Source organism: Notolepis coatsorum (assembly GCF_963971535.1).
Source record: "Notolepis coatsorum genome assembly, chromosome: 4".
Lineage (NCBI taxonomy): Eukaryota > Metazoa > Chordata > Actinopteri > Aulopiformes > Paralepididae > Notolepis > Notolepis coatsorum.
In genome coordinates this window covers 3,929,111-3,949,976 of record NC_140168.1, presented here as the reverse complement: position 1 = coordinate 3,949,976, position 20,866 = coordinate 3,929,111, and the positions used below count along the sequence as shown (strand labels likewise).

The following is a 20,866-nucleotide window of genomic DNA, read 5'->3' as shown; positions in this document are numbered from 1 at the left end:
GTACATTTGTAATCTTAATAAGAGATCTAAGTTTGTCTGAAGTGATGAACTGAGTTCGCGCGAAAATAATCGAAGGGAGAATAATAATTGTCGCGGGGAAAATAATGAACTGGTTCTCTCTCTCTCTCTCGCTCTCTCTCTCTCTCTCTCTCTCAATCTCTGTATAAAAAAACATCTGAAGCATAGACAGACAGAGTGACAAAGTCCAGAGACAGCACAGCAGACACGGTAGGTTTGTGTGTCCTTGTTTGTTTCTCTACAGGTGAATGGAGGTGTGTGTGTGAGGCTGCCATGCTGAACTGGGTGAAGGTAAGGTTGTGTGTGTGTGTTTGCATGTCTGGTAATATTTCGGCATAATCATTTTGGTTTCATGCTCATTCATATTCAAGTTCATTAACAATAGGCAAGATGTTCTTGATACTTTCCATTGTTCTGCATCTTTTCATCAGAATTTCACTCATATCCAACAAACCATAGCAATAAACTAAATTCATCATTGAGGTCAACAACCTCCTTATCCATATTCAAAAAAACAATTCAAATCTAATTTAATTTCATCATAAATCACTCACATAAGTTCCCTCCTAGCACTGTTTTTTTTAAATAATGTGCTAAATAAATCAAATAAAATAAACTCGTCAGTCGTACAATAATAATAAAGTTCATATTATTTTACTTTCTTGTTTAAAATATTTTTGTGTGTTTGCAGAGCATGCCTAATATCCGGCAAATGCGGAAGAGGGAGAGGAAGGTGCGTCTGTGGGCCCCGGAGGCTATGGATCAGGCCATTGCAGAGGTCAGAGCAGGCAGGTGGAGTGCGAGGCGGGCAGCCACGTTGTTTGAGGTCCCTAAGTCCAGCCTGATCGACCGACTCAGCGGAAAGGTGTCTCTGGCCTGCAACATCGGCCGGAGCACCTATCTTACCCCTGAAGATGAAAGTTCCCTGGTGGAGTACTGCTTGTACTCTGCCAGTTATGGGTTTCCGCTGACGAGGTCGCAGGTCCTGGCCCACGCCCTGGCCATCTATAACCTCCGCCACCCAGGGAACCTAAAAACATCCCTTGGCCAGGGGTGGTGGATTAATTTCAGGGAGAGGCAACACCATCGCCTCACGATCCGGATCCCGGACACCATTGACCGTGGGAGGGCAGCCTGCACCAAGAGGGGGGCCATAGAAGACTACTTCAAGCTCCTCACCACCACCTTGGAGGAACATGGGCTGAGGGAGAAACCCGTCATATTTACAACTGTGACAAGACGGGGTTTCAGATGGACTCCAACCGGAGGAAGGTCGTTGTGCCCCGTGGGACGAAGCACGCCTACAGGCAGGCCCAGGGAACCAGGGAACACATCACGGTCCTGGCCTGCCTCAAGAGTTCACCCGAAGATCTGGAAAGGTCAGGAGGAACACCACCAAGGCCCGCCTGCTCACCGCCCAGGAGATGACGGATGCCATCGACGAGACAGAGGACCGCGCCGCCCGCGCAGAGGCAGGAGCTCTGGCCAGGGCAGACCGACAGCGGCAGCAGGCTGAAACATCAAGGACTCCCACAACCTCCTCCCGTACCCCGCGTGGCGGCTCTCTCCACAGCCGCAGAAGAGGAGTGTATGAATGAAAAAATGTATAAATATGTATGGTGTGCTGTAAATAGTTGATATTGTTCTAAGTTATGTTTATTATATTTTTTATATATTGTTTATAAAATGTTAAAAAAGTGCTGGCTGTTGTGTTAAATTTGTCATATTTTTGTTGAAAACACATGTACTCTCAAATGTTAATGTGACAAGTGATTGTGATTAATATTTTGTTTGTTAGACAAATAAAATGGGGATGTTGTTTGCTCCTGAGATGAGATGGTAAGACAAAGCAACGCTTTATACACTACCTTCCAGTTGACAGTAGATGGCAGCATTGATTTAAACGGATGAAAACAGGTTCAAACAAAATAACTCCATTTTCCAAGATCTTTTTTCACAGGTCAGCAGGTCAGTAAAAGGTGATGAAAATGCGATCTGAACACAGGAGCGTTAAACTATGAATGCGCCCTCACGTCACCTCTACAGTGACCGTGAATGGCCACCTAATTATCATAATTAAAGTGCATCATTAGCATTATGTTTGTTGTCTAAAGGGAACCAAAATGGTACAATTAAAGTTTTTAAATGATATCCGCATATATAGGACAAATAAAACAGCGTTATTTTGTAAAAAACTCCAATGAAAACGGCGCAAGGTACGTAATATTCGCTATTGTTATGCAAATGTGATAGAATCCTATAAAAAGGTGGACGCATTTGGGCACCGTGACGTTAGAGTATTGTTTTCACCAACACCATGGCACGATGGCTAGGGATGGGTACCGAATTCGGTACTTTTGAGGTACCGAAACACGTCGGTATTACTGTCCATTTGTTTATTTTTCATTCAGAACGTAGAATGTAACCGCGCGCCGTTGCAGAAATGACGGCTTTGTGGGCGGTAACGTGTCCGTCTGTTCCAAAGGTTCACCCTCTCTGAACTGTCCATTGGAATGGACACAAGTCTAGCAGAGACGGACACGGCGTCCAACAAACCGATCAATGAGACGCAGCCTAAAGTCCAAAGCACTCCGCAGGGGCGAGCGACGTCGCCTGGCGATGCGATCAGCTGTCGCTCAACGACAATCGCTTAGCACCCCACACCACACACACGACCGTTCAGGTAATAGCTATACGTTCACTACCACCGATTGGCCAGAAGATGTCCTCAGAGATCTACGATAGCCTACTATGACCACTAGGGGTGCCCCGATCGATCGGCCACCGATCGTTATCGGCCGATAATCAGTATAAATATGCGATCGGTGATCGGTGATAATTAGGGATGCTCGATATTGGCTTTTTTTTACCGATACCGATATACCGATATTGTCCAACTCTTAATTTCCGATACCGATATCAACCGATATCAACCGATACCGATATATGCAGGGTTTCCCCCCCCCCAAAAAATGGAATAATTTCAGGTAATTAACATTACATATCTCTTGTTGTGGAATTAACACATTATGCATACTTTTGACAATAAATGAAATCAGAATTTGTTCTTACTTGCTTGCCTGGGTAAATAAAGGTTATAGAAATGTACATTTTTATTTTTTTTTGAAAACCGATACCGATATTTCCCGATATCACATTTTAATGCCAATATCGGACATCCCTAGTGATAAAGCTTTATTTTCGCCGATCATCAAAACCGATCGAAAAACATGATCCAATTCTTAGCGGAGATCTCACACGGAGCTGCAAACTGCCGCGCCTCCTTCGCCAGCCCCTCCCGCACCCATGTAAACACAGAGGAAGCTCCGCTCTAGTAGACCTCCGCTCCGCTCTATGCATGGGACCTCCGTGAGCTAACGTTAGCTACCTAGCTATCGTTACTGTTTAAACAGAATGACCCAGTCAACTATTCACTTTTAGTACATGAGGCATTGTCTAACGGTATCTAGCCGGCTAGCTACTGATAGCTCCTGATATCAACAAATGCTCCAGCAAGTCTAGTAGTGCATGATAGCTCACGTTAGCTCACGTTAGCTCACTGTTCAAAACTAAACGTCCCATTAAACTAAATAGTTCACTGAGGCGTTGTCTTAACGTTATCTAGCCAGCTAGCAGTAGCTACAGATAGCTCCTGATATAATGTCTTATAACACTGATTCGATGCGTATTCGAGCTGAGGGCATGTTGAATGTGATCAATAGGGTCCAGCTGCAGCTCCGGGGAATCCTGGCCGTAGCTGGAGGCTACTCGAGTACACACAGACAGTGGAGCTGTTTGCAGATAGCGAGCATTTTGACTTGTCGCGTGGTGGCGATGTCTCGCAGATAATACAACTACAAGTATGATTATATAATATATATATTTTCTTAAAAAAAATATTTTTTTTAATCAAACGATCGATATCGGATCGGTATCGGCCAATATGGCTCAAGACGATCGGTGATCGGTATCGGTGGCAAAAAACGTGATCGGGGCATCCCTAATGACCACTGCTATGACAGCAGCATTAATAACTCATTGACTGCCAATAACGAGTATATTCGTGCAAACTGTTTGTGAGAGAGGTGGCAATATTGATCGGTGTGTAGCGAACGATTGGAGATCATCATGAAGTAATGGAGTCCACATTTCTGGTAAATCAGAAATGTTGTAAAGCCAAACCGGCGAGGATGTAATGTTACCGGGACGCGTCTATGCCTTCTACAACGCTGTTCGGTTTCCGGGTTCCTCTGATTGGCCACTAAGCCCACGTGACCCTACGCTAGCACGCCCCCCTTATCGCCGGCAGTTCGCGCGACAAGCCCCTTCAATGACATTCGCAAGGGTGGTGGCAGCGTAACAGCGTTCACCCTGATGTAAAGTAGCGATTTCTTTATTGGTTTGTCATAACAAACCAATTACATAATCCAACATATGTGTAAAGAAACAACATAGCTGCGTATTGCTGGCTCTCATATTTGCGAATGCAACAGCGGTCACCCTGATGTAAACAAAACAAGTCATTGATAAGCTACGGCCATATTAGACACATAGCCATAATTTTTTTTATTTTTTTTTTTACTTTTTTTTTTATCGTTTATCGCTTTTCTGGTCAAGCATGACCGACAGAAACAGGTTGAAAATGGGATGTAGAGCAGGGGAAGACATTCTGAGAAATGACGGCGGGTCCGGGAATCGAACTCGTGTCCCCCTGATCCGTGACGAGCACGGTTTTCCCCGACGCAGAAATAGCGCCGAGATATGCGGTGAGCTACGGGAGCTCCCGACACATAGCCATAATTTAAGATATAGTTTATGCATTCGCAAATATGGGAGCTCTGTCATTCAAGGGGCTTGTCGCGCGAACTGGCGGCGATACGGGGGGCGTGCTAGCGTAGGGTCACGTGGGCTTAGTGGCCAATCAGAGGAACCCGGAGACCGAACAGCGGTGTAGAAGGCATAGACGCGTCCCGGGACATCGGGGACGACATCCCTTCTCCAACTAACGTTATTTATTTAAATTGTTCCTGTTCATTAATAATTAACATAAGTAACATGGTAATAATACGTAGGTTATTGATCAATGAATGTATTGATACATTATTTTATATTACAAAAGATACACCAGTGGAAGTCATGTTATTTCCTCATTGTCCTTGCTGTGTCGCCTGTCTGTCTAAAAAAAGAAATAGGATTGAGGCGATACTTAGCTGCAGGCGACAGAAGTTGCTGCGCGATCGTCGCTCGGAAATCTCCTGCCGTGTGGCTTCTCTCTCATTCACAACAATGGAAGCCAGGGGCGGACCTAGCACATTTGGCGCCCTAGGCGAGATTCACCACTGCGCCGCTGCCAGGCGACCGATTTTTCAAGCCAGGCCACCGACAGAATTGTATCGCTTCCATCAGGGGCGGACCTTCCTACAGGCGATATAGGCGGTCGCCTAGAGCGCCACCCAGAGGGGGGCACCAAAAAAAAAAAAAAAACATATATATATATTTTTTTTGTAATTTTTTTTGTATTTTTTTTTTTTTTATGGCTTTTACCTCTTCATAGTTCTCTAACGTTAGTCTTTCTTTCCTCAACGCTCAATTCTATAAACACTTGACCGATACCCATCAATGCACAGCGCTCTAGCATGTTCTGACTGTGAACACCTAAAGCTGAGACTCAGACCGACCGACCGTTTTAGATTTTTGGCTCATTTTCCCTTATGTTAGAATTTTTTTTATGTAAAAATAATGGTTGCCGATATAGAGGGGGGCGCCAAAACTGCACAGAGATTTTTTTTTTTATTTTTTTTTTGTGCCCCCCTCTGGGTGGCGCTCTAGGCGACCGCCTATATCGCCTGTAGGAAGGTCCGCCCCTGATGGAAGCGATACAATTCTGTCGGTGGCCTGGCTTGAAAAATCGGTCGCCTGGCAAAAATCGCCCGCCGTGTGCATTGGACTTAAGTCTCATTCTGCAATCTGTTAATAAAATGTTCAATCAATCAATCAATCAATCAATCACTAGCGTTAACTGTTAGCTACGACAGCAGCCAGCTAGCTCACTTGTTGGAATATCTCACGTTCACTATTTAGTCAAAACAAAACCATACGTTAACAGGGTGGGTTAACAGTGACTATCCAACGGTAATTTTGTGAGTTTTGCCCGGATCCCTAATACATTTCTGGACTGTCTTAGACCAGATAAATAACATGTATTAATTTAGTGTAGTTCCCCTTTAAAATACCCAAGGAAATGATGCATTCAGGGTCTTTTTTCTACATCTCATCTCATCTCTTTTTTCTACCTCTCACCTCTGACCTCTGTCCCCTGCAGGCCTGCAGAACCCCATAGATACCATGTTCCACCTGCAGCCCCTCATGTTGACCCCTGACCTCTGTCCCCTGCAGGCCTGCAGAACCCCATAGACACCATGTTCCACCTGCAGCCCCTCATGTTGACCTCTGACCTCTGTCCCCTGCAGGCCTGCAGAACCCCATAGACACCATGTTCCACCTGCAGCCACTCATGTTGACCTCTGACCTCTGTCCCCTGCAGGCCTGCAGAACCCCATAGACACCATGTTCCACCTGCAGCCCCTCATGTTGACCTCTGACCTCTGTCCCCTGCAGGCCTGCAGAACCCCATAGACACCATGTTCCACCTGCAGCCCCTCATGTTGACCTCTGACCTCTGTCCCCTGCAGGCCTGCAGAACCCCATAGACACCATGTTCCACCTGCAGCCCCTCATGTTGACCTCTGACCTCTGTCCCCTGCAGGCCTGCAGAACCCCATAGACACCATGTTCCACCTGCAGCCCCTCATGTTGACCCCTGACCTCTGTCCCCTGCAGGCCTGCAGAACCCCATAGACACCATGTTCCACCTGCAGCCCCTCATGTTGACCTCTGACCTCTGTCCCCTGCAGGCCTGCAGAACCCCATAGATACCATGTTCCACCTGCAGCCCCTCATGTTGACCTCTGACCTCTGTCCCCTGCAGGCCTGCAGAACCCCATAGACACCATGTTCCACCTGCAGCCCCTCATGTTGACCTCTGACCTCTGTCCCCTGCAGGCCTGCAGAACCCCATAGACACCATGTTCCACCTGCAGCCCCTCATGTTCATGGGCTTGTTCCCCCTCTTCCTGTACAACGAAGGTGAGACGCCTTTGCTTCTTCTCTCTCTCTCCTTCTTCTCTCTCCTCCTTCTCTCTCTCCTCCTTCTCTCTCTCCTCCTTCTCTCTCTCCTTCTCCTCTTTCTCCTTCTTCTCTCTCCTCCTTCTCTCTCTCCTCCTTCTCTCTCCTCCTTCTCTCTCTCCTCCTTCTCTCTCTCCTCCTCTTTCTCCTTCTTCTCTCTCTCCTTCTTCTCTCTCTCCTCCTTCTCTCTCTCTCCTCCTCTCTCTCCTCCTTATCTCTCTCCTTCTCTCTCTCCTTCTTCTCTCTCTCCTTCTTCTCTCTCTCCTCCTTCTCTCTCTCCTTCTCCTCTCTCTCCTGCTTCTCTCTCCTCCTTCTCTCTCTCCTCCTTCTCTCTCTCCTCCTTCTCTCTCTCCTTCTTCTCTATCTCCTCCTCTCTCTCCTTCTCCTCTCTCTCCTCCTTCTCTCTCTCCTTCTTCTCTCTCCTCCTTCTCTCTCCTCCTTCTCTCTCTCTCCTTCTTCTCTCTCTCCTCCTTCTCTCTCTCCTCCTTCTCTCTCTCCTTCTCTCTCTCCTCCTTCTCTCTCTCCTTCTTCTCTCTCTCCTTCTTCTCTCTCCTCCTTCTCTCTCTCCTCCTTCTCTCTCTCCTCCTTCTCTCTCTCTCCTTCTCCTCTTTCTCCTTCTTCTCTCTCCTTCTTCTCTCTCTCCTCCTTCTCTCTCTCTCCTTCTCCTCTCTCTCCTTCTTCTCTCTCTCCTTCTTCTCTATCTCCTCCTTCTCTCTCCTCCTTCTCTCTCTCCTCCTTCTCTCTCTCCTTCTCTCTCTCCTCCTTCTCTCTCTCCTTCTTCTCTCTCCTCCTTCTCTCTCTCCTCCTTCTCTCTCTCCTCCTTCTCTCTCTCCTCCTTCTCTCTCTCCTCCTCTTTCTCCTTCTTCTCTCTCTCCTTCTTCTCTCTCTCCTCCTTCTCTCTCTCTCCTCCTTATCTCTCTCCTTCTCTCTCTCCTTCTTCTCTCTCTCCTTCTTCTCTCTCTCCTCCTTCTCTCTCTCCTTCTCCTCTCTCTCCTGCTTCTCTCTCCTCCTTCTCTCTCTCCTCCTTCTCTCTCTCCTCCTTCTCTCTCTCCTTCTTCTCTCCTTCTTCTCTATCTCCTCCTCTCTCTCCTTCTCCTCTCTCTCCTCCTTCTCTCTCTCCTTCTTCTCTCTCCTCCTTCTCTCTCCTCCTTCTCTCTCTCTCCTTCTTCTCTCTCTCCTCCTTCTCTCTCTCCTCCTTCTCTCTCTCCTTCTCTCTCTCCTTCTTCTCTCTCTCCTTCTTCTCTCTCCTCCTTCTCTCTCTCCTCCTTCTCTCTCTCCTCCTTCTCTCTCTCTCCTTCTCCTCTTTCTCCTTCTTCTCTCTCCTTCTTCTCTCTCTCCTCCTTCTCTCTCTCTCCTTCTCCTCTCTCTCCTCCTTCTCTCTCTCCTTCTCCTCTCTCTCCTTCTTCTCTCTCTCCTTCTTCTCTATCTCCTCCTTCTCTCTCCTTCTCCTCTCTCTCCTCCTTCTCTCTCTCCTTCTTCTCTCTCCTTCTCTCTCTCCTCCTTCTCTCTCTCCTCCTTCTCTCTCTCCTTCTCCTCTTTCTCCTTCTCTCTCTCCTTCTTCTCTCTCTCCTTCTCTCTCTCCTCCTTCTCTCTCTCCTTCTCCTCTCTCTCCTTCTTCTCTCTCTCTTTCTTCTCTCTCCTCCTTCTCTCTCTCCTCCTTCTCTCTCTCCTTCTCCTCTCTCTCCTTCTTCTCTCTCTCCTTCTTCTCTCTCTCCTTCTCCTCTCTCTCTCCTTCTTCTCTCTCTCTCTCTCTCTCTCTCTTCTCCTTCTTCTCTATCTCCTCCTTCTCTCTCCTTCTCTCTCTCCTTCTCCTCTTTCTCCTTCTTCTCTCTCTCCTTCTTCTCTCCTCCTTCTCTCTCCTTCTTCTCTCTCTCCTTCTCCTCTCTCTCCTTCTTCTCTATCTCCTCCTTCTCTCTCTCTCCTTCTCCTCTCTCTCCTTCTTCTCTCCTCCTTCTCTCTCCTTCTTCTCCTCTCTCTCCTCCTCTCTCACACCAGAGGCCCTCGCCTGCACCTTGTGTTTACTAGGGATGTCCGATATTGGCATTAAAATGTAATATCGGAAATGATCCGTATTGGTTTAAAAATAATATATATATATATATATTTTCTTTAAACCTTTATTTACCCAGGCAAACGAGTAATAACAAATTCTTATTTTATTTATTGTGAAAAGTATGCATAATGTTATGTTAATTCCACGACAAGAGATATGTAATGTTAATGACCTGAAATTATTCAGTTTTTTGGGGGGGATGGGACGGGACAGGACCCTGCATATATCGGTATCGGTTGATATCGGTATCGGAAATTAAGAGTTGGACAATATCGGTATATCGGATATCCGTAAAAAAAAAAAAAAGACAATTTCGAACTATATCCCTAGTGTTTACTGTTTATTTCTCTCACGTTTCTTCTATTCCTCGGCTGGTGTTTGGGCCACACAGGACTGAGGATCGGTACCTCCGAGAAGCTGTTCCGCGTCACGGAGCTCCCCCCTCTGCTGTACGCCCTCCTCACGCTCAGCGCCGGCGGGGCGCTGGCCTTCGGACTGGGCTTCTCGGAGTTCCTCCTGGTCTCACGCACCTCCAGCCTCACGCTCTCCATCGCAGGGATCTTTAAGGTCTGTCTGTCTGTCTGTCTGTCTGTCTGTCTGTCTGTCTGTCTGTCTGTCTGTCTGTCTGTCTGTCTGTCTGTCTGTCTGTCTGTCTGTCTGTCTGTCTGTCTGTCTCTCTCTCTCTCTCTCTCTCTCTCTCTCTCTCTCTCTCTCTCCCCCCCCCCCCCCCCTTGTCTGTCTGGGCTTTATTTGCATTGGAAAAAAAACAAATACACATCAAATGGAGTAGGCCTTGATATAACCCTTTTTTGATTCAAGAGATTTATTTGTCACATACATACACGAGACATTAGTAGTGAAATTAAGGTGGCCATGCCCACCTCGATTGTGCAAAAATACAAATAATAAAATAGAATAGAATAACAAAATGTTACGTGATAAAAAGTTATAAGAATAAAATACAATACAATGCTAAGCTTAAGAAATAAATGTAATTGTTGTGAAGGATCAGATTAAACCGAATATATATATTTATTTATGGATATATATTTAATAGTATTTGTATATCGTTTGATATCCCCTGTATATTCCTTGTACAATATACACTGAATATCCCTTTAGTCTACTAACAGCCCATAATAGTTTCATTCTACCATTGGACGAGAACCTGGCGCCAGCAGCCAAGCCCCTTGGTTCAAGTTCAATCGTGCCGACGAACATGTCGTTACAAGCCCGGTTCCGCGTAGGAATACGTCTGGCGAAATACGAATGGTACTATTTGTTCACAGCGCATATATATATGGCGCAAGTAAAGTAGAACTTTCTTTTAGTCCATTAGTCCTTTACCCTCCAACCTAGTAACAGACGTGAAGCCTCACCCACGACGCACGTGTGGTGCAGTATGGCCTACTTGGCCTCAGAATAGGCATTGAGACATCGTGTGGATTAATAGTTGAATTGTCATAGTTTGGCACTATACCGTCGAGTGGGACGTATTTCTATTAAGTTAATAATAGTCTATTATGTATGGTGCATCGTTCGGTTAGAGTTATAAAGTGAGCAGTACCCCCATCGTTCCTGACGTTATCTGGAGTCTTAACCAGGCTGGGCAGACCACGTGTGGTGGTTGCATCCGAGGAGCTCCGGGCCAGGACGAGTGGACCTGTACATTGGATTACTTTACCCGGACGACGGCGAGCCTTCCACGGCTTGGATTATCTACGTGCTTTGGGTGCTTTGATTATGCCATGGATAACAGCCAACACTGCTGAGTGTTGGAACTACCCCCCCCGAGAGGAGTCCAGGTGAGACGGCGCTCTACCCCGAGTGAGGTCGCCTCACGTCTCTTCGTTGTGGACCGGCAGCTACCGTCCACCAGAGGGCCCAGCTGTATTCATCTGCGGACCGAGGTTCTGTGGGCACCGTGTTCAGCACTCTGAATTCTCCCAAGAAATCGTCGGCCAGATGGGATACCGCCAGCGGCTCTCCTAACCCCCCCCCCCTACTGACTTACAACCAGCGGGACCCCCCTTTAGTGTATCCAGCTATAATCATTTAAGTACCATCGCTATAGTTCCCTAAAGAACCAGGTTGTATACTTGCTCCCTGCGTAACCAGAGATTGGACATTCAATGTTGATTTACCTACGAATACTCATTTGCCTTACAAGTGCATTTCAAATCATAAATGTCATTAAGTGAACGTTGTATATACCCTTTGCTATATAAAATATTCGATTTATACATTTGTGTGGACTTCGTTTCATCAGGTGGGAAAGTGTTCATCATATCTATATCATGTACTGGATGGCCAGAAGTTAAAGTACAAGCGGTAGTGGTTTAATAATACCATACTTATCAATACAGTCAGGGAATTGTACCCCTCAGTTACAATTGGTCCTTCGAGCCGGAGGGTAACTAGTGTAATATTAATATAGTGTTATTAATATTGAAATGGCCTATGATGAACACTCCACGAAACGGTCCTCCTAACGTAGAACGCCCGCAGCGCAGACGACAGCCACCTCAGTACTTAGAGGATTACGCTGTCAGTCAACTACCTAGCCTTCGACAAACGGTAAACGCGGTAAAAGTAGAAAGTAAAATTATGTCTGACCTTAACGACCAGGTTTCCCCGACCACAGAGGCCCTAGTGGGTTCTAATGTAACTGACCAAGCTCACGGTGGGGACCAGGAGGGAGCTGACATGCCTTTACCCCCCGCCAATACCGAAGAAGTAGTCCCCGACCAGCCCCGGGAGGAAGACAACCCTACAGAGAGAGAACTCTGCACGGAAGAAGAGGAGGAGAGCGCCGAGGAAATAGAGCTCCAGGACTCCCCAACGAGTACAGCCAGGAGCGGCTCACCCAGGAGCGGCTCACCTCTACAACCGTCTTCCCCCAGCGAAGCGGAGAGGATGCTATCACAGGCGTTCCTCGTCAGCCTGACAGCCGCTACTGAACGCGATCGACTTCAGGGTGAACGCGATCGACTCCAAGCACAGATGCTTATCGAGCGCGAACAACTCCAAGCGCAGCAACGGAGCGAAGAAGAGCGCATACGCCTGGAGATGAGACACCTTCAGACGGAAGAGAATATGGCAAGATACCGGGCCGACGCCCAGCGCGCCGCTGCCGGTGCCCAAAGAGAAGCAGATCTCACCAAGCACGAAGCCGAGCGCGACAAGCTACAAGCGCAACTAATGGAGCAGCTGATCCTCAAGGCAACACCCTCTCCCTCCGCCAGGGGTTCAAGGAACTCGTCGAGACAACAGTCAAGGGCAGCGTCTCCTAACCGAGCAAGCGACCCTGAACTTGACCAACAGACCAAGCCTATACCCCCCGCAGACCCCCTTCCCAGACCGGTCCAAGTGAGACCCAGCTACAAGGAAGGAGCGGCATACACTGCGGAGAAGCTAAATAAACGACTACAGGATCTAGAGGACCTGATAGAAGAAGAAGAGGGAGAGGAGGAGAACCAAGCCCGACGACAGCACAGTACTCCACCGGACCAGGAGGTCCAGTACAGCCCAGGCTATACCCCCGCGGCGCTGCGCTACAGACCCCCGACTCTATTCACGGGTGAGCACGACGCACGACCAGCCCCGAGGAATAGCACCTGGACCAGCGGGCCATGGTACCCTGCCGGTACCAGCCCACAGAGAGGCACAAGAGGAGACTCGCCTAGGAGGTCTCTCCCCCAACGCTCGCCGATGTATCAGCCATCCACGGCGTCATACATTGCCACGCCGACGTTTCCAGACTTCACCTATGAGAATCGAGCACAGTACACGGAGCTCCGGATGTGCTTAGAGACGATGATGGTGGATGTCGCTGATGAACGCCACAAGTATGCAATATTACTGAAGCACCTGAAAGTACCGCGAGCGCACAATATAGCGCTAGCCTATGCCACCTCTACGACCCCATACACCGCGGCTCTAGCAGCGCTGGACCAGAGATATGGACGTATATGGGATTACGTAATCCAAGAGATAAGGCATATTGATCGCCTACCCCCAGCAACAGACAATCGCTCATTAGACGACCTGTCGATAAAAGTGCAGTCCCTGGTAGGGATGCTGGGAGCGCAACGGGAAAAGGGCATGCACGAGCTATACGCCAACTCTAACGTCGAGAGGATTTTAGAGAAGCTGCCACCCGCAAGACAAGAGCGTTTTAGGCGGCAGAGAGACCACCGTGATCCTAACGGTCCCGAACCATCCCTCCTCGATCTAGCCGACTTCCTGGCGAGAGAAGTCAGCAGCTTACGACTGGATACGTTCGTGCGGAGCACGCCAAGCTCCAGAGAGGGACCCAGGAGAATAAACGATGGAAGAAGATCGGTGACTGTCATGCACCAATCAGAGTCAGTACCGAGCAGTAAGAGCCACAGTACCCCCTCGAGAAAAGAGAAGTGGAAGATGGTGTGCCCCTACTGTGAGAAGGAACACTGGCTGTCACAATGTGACCTGTTCACAAAGATGAATGCAGAAGAAGTGAGTCAATGGATAAAGTCCAACAGGCGCTGTTACCGATGTGCGCGCAGTCACATGGCAGCCGAATGCCGCCTAAAGAAAAGGTGCAGTCGGTGTGACGGAGCCCATCTAGATGTACTACACGACAGTAACAGAAGAAGGCCTGCACCTGCACCATCGAGCAGCACCAAGGCAAGTGTCATGTACATTGACCCCGCCAGCAGCAGTGGCGCCCAAGTGCTCTTAAAGGTAGTCCGTGTGACATTGAGCTACCAAGATAAAGTCATGGACACTTACGCCGTCCTTGATGACGGGTCAGAGAAGACCCTTCTGCTCGCGTCCGCTGCGGCCCAGCTGGGACTGCGGGGGAGCGAGAACCAAATGACGATTCGGACAATAAGAAGAGATTTAAAGACGATAAAGGGCGAGAATGTCTCCTTCACTATCGCAGCAAGCGGGCAGCCAGAGCGACGGTATAGGATTACAAATGCTTTCACCAGCCAAGAAATAGGACTATCGCAGTACACCTACCCCATCGCCAAGCTGATGGATAAATATGTGCACCTGCGTCAACTGCCTATCCCGCTCATAGACGGCGCCACCCCGACCCTGCTGATAGGCTCCGACCATGCAGACCTCATCGTCCCAATTGACCGGGTCCATACAGGACCCCGAGGCTGTCCTGCAGCAGTCGAGACCCGCCTAGGGTGGACACTACAAGGCCCCCTCGCTAAATCTCTCAACCGAACAGCAGCCACTAGCTGCCTCCACTCCAGAGCGACAGAAGAAGACACCACTCTCCTGCAGCATGTCAAGAGGCTATGGACACTAGAGACAATGCCCTTTAAGAACGAAAAGAAAGACATTCGTTCTAAAGAAGACATTTACGCCATCAACCTACTCGAGCAAGGGACAAAGAGAGTCACAGTCGGCGGAGTGATGAGATACGCAACTCCACTCCTGAGGCGAGAGGGAATGCCCACCTTTCACGCAAAGAAAGACGCCACGGAGCAGTATCTATTGAACCCAGAGCGGCGCCTAGCCAAAGACCCCGCTCAAGAGAGTGTGTACCGCGCTGAGATTGAGAAGCTAATCACAGCGGGACACGTAAAGAAGATTGACTGGCGACGCTGTGCGCTGCTCCGCGCCTCTCTGATCAAAGACGGCTTTGATCTCCGGCAGCAGGCCAGCAGCGACCCGCACGTATTGCGCAGCCTCTCCCCCGCGGACAAGGCTGCCAGCAGCGAGACCTGGATGGCGACAATCCCAGGAGAAGCCCAAGAAATGACACTAGGACTAGTCTGGCGCTTCAAAACAGACTCGCTCCACTATAGACACAAACCCCTGACCACGGAGCAGGGAAGGTCGACGGCGATACCGACCACCAGACGGAGTGTGTACAGAACACTCGCCAGACAATATGACCCGTTGGGATGTATTCTACCTTACACCACCAGGGCAAAGATGATTGTACGAGCACTATGGGACAAGGACCAGGGCTGGGACGACCCAATACCCGCACACCTTGCCTCCACATGGAGAGAGTGGGAGACGGAACTCCGCTCACTCCCAGGCGTCAATATACGCCGCAGCTACTTCCCACCCACAGTGAGGCCAGAGACATGCAAGATGGATCTACACGTCTTCAGTGACGCCTCCGAAGTAGCCTATGGATCGGTGGCCTACTTGCGTGCCCAAGAGAAGGGAGGAGAGATACACACTGCTTTCATCCTGGCTCGCTCAAGAATAGCCCCACGAAAGCAACAATCTATCCCGCGTCTAGAGCTCTGCGCAGCCCTAGCAGGAGCGCATCTAGCCACGTTAATCCAACGTGAACTCACCATTCCGGTGCACAGAACAATCTTGTGGTCAGATTCCACAACAGTACTCACATGGATCAAGTCTGATTCATGCAGATACAAGGTCTTCGTGGGAGTCAGAGTCAAGAGTTAACAGAAGCAGCGAGCTGGCGGTATGTGGACACCAAACACAACCCAGCTGACGTCATCACCCGGGGAATGTCCCTGGATGACCTCACCCGTCGCAACATCTACAGTGACGGACCAGACTTCCTCAAGCTCCCGGAAGAAGAGTGGCCTACGCCCACCCCACGGGAAGCAAGTAAAGAGGAGGCTGAGAACAAGAGACCTATGTTCTGTGGACTGAGCACAGTCGCCTCCACAGACCCCAACATAGATGATTGCATTACCCTACAGAGTGCGCAGCTAAAGACACTCCTGTGGCACCACCCAGAGATTCAGCACACTGCCGACATTTCAGCAGCTGACTACGAAGAAGCAGAACTTCTTCTACTACAACGAGCCCAGAGAGACTCGTTCCCCGATGAGCTAGACTGTCTACAGGGAGGAAAGCCCGTCCCATCAGACAGCAGACTGCTCCACCTGGCACCCGAGAGCGACGCCCATAATCTCATCAGAGTGGGTGGTCGTCTGCGGAGAGCCCCCGATCTACCGGATGACATTAAGTACCCGATAGTCTTGAACAGCCGACACAAGGTCACAGAGCTGATCATAAAGAAATACGACGAGGATGTACACCACGCAGGAGCAGAGAGAGTCTTCGCGGAGATCAGACGTCGCTATTGGATACTTCAAGGAAGAGAAGCGGTGCGACGCTTCCAGCGAACCTGTCTAGACTGCTGAAAGTGGCGCGCGCAGCCCAGCATACCCCGGATGGCTGACCTACCTCCCTGTCGCCTCCGACTCGGCGATAAGTCATTCCACTCCACAGGCATGGACTGTTTTGGCCCGTTGTATATAAAGAGAGGAAGAGGAACCGAGAAGCGGTGGGGTATTGTATTCAAATGCATGACCACCAGAGCGATACATATCGAACTCCTTCCGACCATGAGCACAGACTCATTCCTTATGGCCTTCCGAAGATTCACATCACGGAAAGGAAAACCGTCTACATTGTTGTCTGATCACGGGACAAACTTCAAAGGCGGAGAAAGAGAGCTGAGAGAGAGCTTCCAAGCTATGGGCCCAGAACTTAAGACCCACCTCGCTCCATCCCAGATTGACTTCCAGTTTAATCCCCCGAACGCACCCCACTTCGGTGGAACCTGGGAACGAGAAGTACGTTCTATAAAGACAGCCCTGTACGCCGTGCTTGGGGCCCAGACTGTGGCGGAGGAAGTCCTAATGACGGTCCTCACGGAGATCGAGGGAGTATTGAACTCCAGGCCCCTCGGCTACGTCTCCAGTGATGTAGCAGATGTCGACCCAGTCACCCCCAGCACACTCTTGATGGGGCGGCTGGACCCCGCGCTGCCCCAGACAATGTACGGGCCTGAAGAAGCGAACGGCCGAAGAATGTGGAGGTACAGTCAAGTACCAGCTGACAAGTTTTGGAGCAGCTTTCTACTCCACTACCTACCGTCTCTACAGACCCGCCAGAAGTGGGTAAAAGAGAGAGACAATTTGACAGAAGGAACAGTCGTCATGATTATCGACCAGTCACTACCCAGAGCTATGTGGCCGGCTGGCCGCGTAAGCAAAGTGATCACCGGTGCCGATGGCAAGGTCCGAGCAGCTGAAGTACTCGTCCAAGGGCGAACTTACACACGACCCGTGGCGAGGCTAATAGAACTGCCCAGACTCCCAGACACTATCGATGACGACCATGACCCCACGACTTTGTGAGTTGACTGACCCTTACAGCGGACCTTGAGTGGTAGACAGTGCGGTTAATCTGTCTCTGCTTAGCTAATTAGGTGGGACTAATTAGGGGGCGGCTGTTGTGAAGGATCAGATTAAACCGAATATATATATTTATTTATGGATATATATTTAATAGTATTTGTATATCGTTTGATATCCCCTGTATATTCCTTGTACAATATACACTGAATATCCCTTTAGTCTACTAACAGCCCATAATAGTTTCATTCTACCATTGGACGAGAACCTGGCGCCAGCAGCCAAGCCCCTTGGTTCAAGTTCAATCGTGCCGACGAACATGTCGTTACAAGCCCGGTTCCGCGTAGGAATACGTCTGGCGAAATACGAATGGTACTATTTGTTCACAGCGCATATATATATGGCGCAAGTAAAGTAGAACTTTCTTTTAGTCCATTAGTCCTTTACCCTCCAACCTAGTAACAGACGTGAAGCCTCACCCACGACGCACGTGTGGTGCAGTATGGCCTACTTGGCCTCAGAATAGGCATTGAGACATCGTGTGGATTAATAGTTGAATTGTCATAGTTTGGCACTATACCGTCGAGTGGGACGTATTTCTATTAAGTTAATAATAGTCTATTATGTATGGTGCATCGTTCGGTTAGAGTTATAAAGTGAGCAGTACCCCCATCGTTCCTGACGTTATCTGGAGTCTTAACCAGGCTGGGCAGACCACGTGTGGTGGTTGCATCCGAGGAGCTCCGGGCCAGGACGAGTGGACCTGTACATTGGATTACTTTACCCGGACGACGGCGAGCCTTCCACGGCTTGGATTATCTACGTGCTTTGGGTGCTTTGATTATGCCATGGATAACAGCCAACACTGCTGAGTGTTGGAACTACCCCCCCCGAGAGGAGTCCAGGTGAGACGGCGCTCTACCCCGAGTGAGGTCGCCTCACGTCTCTTCGTTGTGGACCGGCAGCTACCGTCCACCAGAGGGCCCAGCTGTATTCATCTGCGGACCGAGGTTCTGTGGGCACCGTGTTCAGCACTCTGAATTCTCCCAAGAAATCGTCGGCCAGATGGGATACCGCCAGCGGCTCTCCTAACCCCCCCCCCCCTACTGACTTACAACCAGCGGGACCCCCCTTTAGTGTATCCAGCTATAATCATTTAAGTACCATCGCTATAGTTCCCTAAAGAACCAGGTTGTATACTTGCTCCCTGCGTAACCAGAGATTGGACATTCAATGTTGATTTACCTACGAATACTCATTTGCCTTACAAGTGCATTTCAAATCATAAATGTCATTAAGTGAACGTTGTATATACCCTTTGCTATATAAAATTATTCGATTTATACATTTGTGTGGACTTCGTTTCATCAGGTGGGAAAGTGTTCATCATATCTATATCATGTACTGGATGGCCAGAAGTTAAAGTACAAGCGGTAGTGGTTTAATAATACCATACTTATCAATACAGTCAGGGAATTGTACCCCTCAGTTACAGTAATGAATATACAAATGTACAGTTATGTTTTTAATGTGAGCTTTTTTGTAGTGTGAGCAGTGTGTGGGGGGTGTGAGCAGGTGTGCGAACCATACCAATGGTCTTTGGGAGAGCTCATTATTTGTCTTTCTGCGGGGGGGGGGGGGGGGGGGGGGGGGGTCAGCAGCGCTGCGCGTGCCTCACAGGGAGGACTTTACTGTGACGCTTGCCGACATAGGCTATAGGTAATGGGTAACGTTACAGAACCACACATAGTCCACGCCACACAGGTGTCTGCATGCATGATGAAGACGCACATACTGAAATACACATGCTCAGATTAACCCCTCTGATCCAACACTAAAATTCACACACAACAGTCCTATTTACACATAAACACACGGATGAACCAATACCGAAACAACAAGTCCACGACCAAACACATCGAGTCTAACTATCTAATTATTATAGTTGGCAAATGCAACATTATCGCCACCCACCTGATGGTGAAGATCTGCCCAATTCTCAAAATCTGCATGTCACAGAAGTATAGTCCCCGCAGCAGGCTGCTTCGCCGGTCTTTGTAAAACCAAAATTGGTTAGGAAGGCTTACTTCTTTGATATTTCGTTTAACTTTCGACATTATCCTGAATACCTGTATTTATTTTTTTTAAACGGCGGGTGAAGTTTGATTTGTGCCTGCAGGCTGCAGCGCCGCCACGCTCCGAATGGTAAACGCAAGAATAGCATGTTGCCATCTATTACGAGTAGGGTATATCTGCAAGTGCCGCAACCCCATTAGATTTATGTTATTGTCTATTACGGTGCGCAAATCATTAATCATACATCAAAATAGCCAAATTTTATTATTATACACGATGGTGATGATACAGAAAATTACAGAAAAATGAGAAATAGCATTTGTGTGTGTGTGTGTGTGCTTGTGTGCTTGTGTGTCATGTGTGCTTGTGTGTTCATGTGTGCTTGTGTGTTCATGTGTGCTTGTGTGTTCATGTGTGTTCATGTGTGCTTGTGTGTTCATGTGTGCTTGTGTGTTCATGTGTGTTCATGTGTGCTGTGTGTTCATGTGTGCTTGTGTGTTCATGTGTGTTCATGTGGCTTGTGTTGTCATTGTGTTCATGTGTGTTCATGTGTGCTTGTGTGTTCATGTGTGTTCATGTGTGCTTGTGTGTTCATGGGTGTTCATGTGTGTTCATGTGTGCTTGTGTGTTCATGTTGTTCATGTGTGTTCATGTGTGCTTGTGTGTTCATGTGTGCTTGTGTGTTCATGTGTGCTTGTGTGTTCATGTGTGTTCATTGTGTGTTCATGTGTGCTTGTTGTGTTCATGTGTGCTTGTGTGTTCATGTGTGTTCATGTGTGCTTGTGTTCATGTGTGCTTGTGTGTTCATGGGTGCTTGTGTGTTCATGTGTGTTCATAGTGTGCTTGTGTGTTCATGTGTGCTTGTGTGTTCATGTGGTGCTTGTGTGTTCATGTGTGTTCATGTGTGCTTGTGTGTTCATGTGTGCTTGTGGTGCTTGTGTGTTCATGTGTGTGTTCATGTGTGCGGTGTGTTCATGTGTGCTTGTGTGTTCATGTGTGTTCATGTGTTGTTCATGTGTTCAGTGTGTTCATGTGTGCTTGTGTGTTCATGTGTGCTTGTGTGTTCATGGTGTGCTTGTTGTGTTCATGTGTGTTTGTGTGTGTTCATGTGTGCTTGTGTGTTCATGTGTGCTTGTGTGTGGAGAGGATCAGTGTTCTGGTGGCCTGGGGGAAGAAGCTGAGTCTGAGTCTCTCTGTTCTTTGCTGCATGTATACGGAGGCGCCTGCCTGACCGCAGCAGCTTGAACAGGCTGTTTGTTGGGGTGGTGAGGGTCCTTCATTCATCAAGGTTGTACCTTCTGTTCTCTGTTGAATCTCTGACCCTTCTTTTCTCTCTCCCCTTCTCCTCTCTCTCTCTTCTTCTCTCTCTATTCCTCTCATCTCTCTCTGCTCTCCT

The 20,866-nt window shown here is 48.6% G+C and overlaps 1 protein-coding gene across 1 annotated transcript in view; it reads left to right on the top strand.

The window, feature by feature from the left end:
• Positions 1 to 20,866, top strand: part of LOC311227597 (solute carrier family 35 member C2-like) — a gene marked incomplete at its 3' end in the record, with an annotated part of 64,082 nt that overhangs the window by 37,915 nt on the left and 5,301 nt on the right. The window contains exons 7-8 of the mRNA XM_084313317.1: positions 7,081 to 7,164; positions 9,648 to 9,827. Of these exons, the coding sequence (XP_084169443.1) occupies positions 7,081 to 7,164; positions 9,648 to 9,827 (264 nt within the window). The remainder of the gene's footprint in view (positions 1 to 7,080; positions 7,165 to 9,647; positions 9,828 to 20,866) is intronic.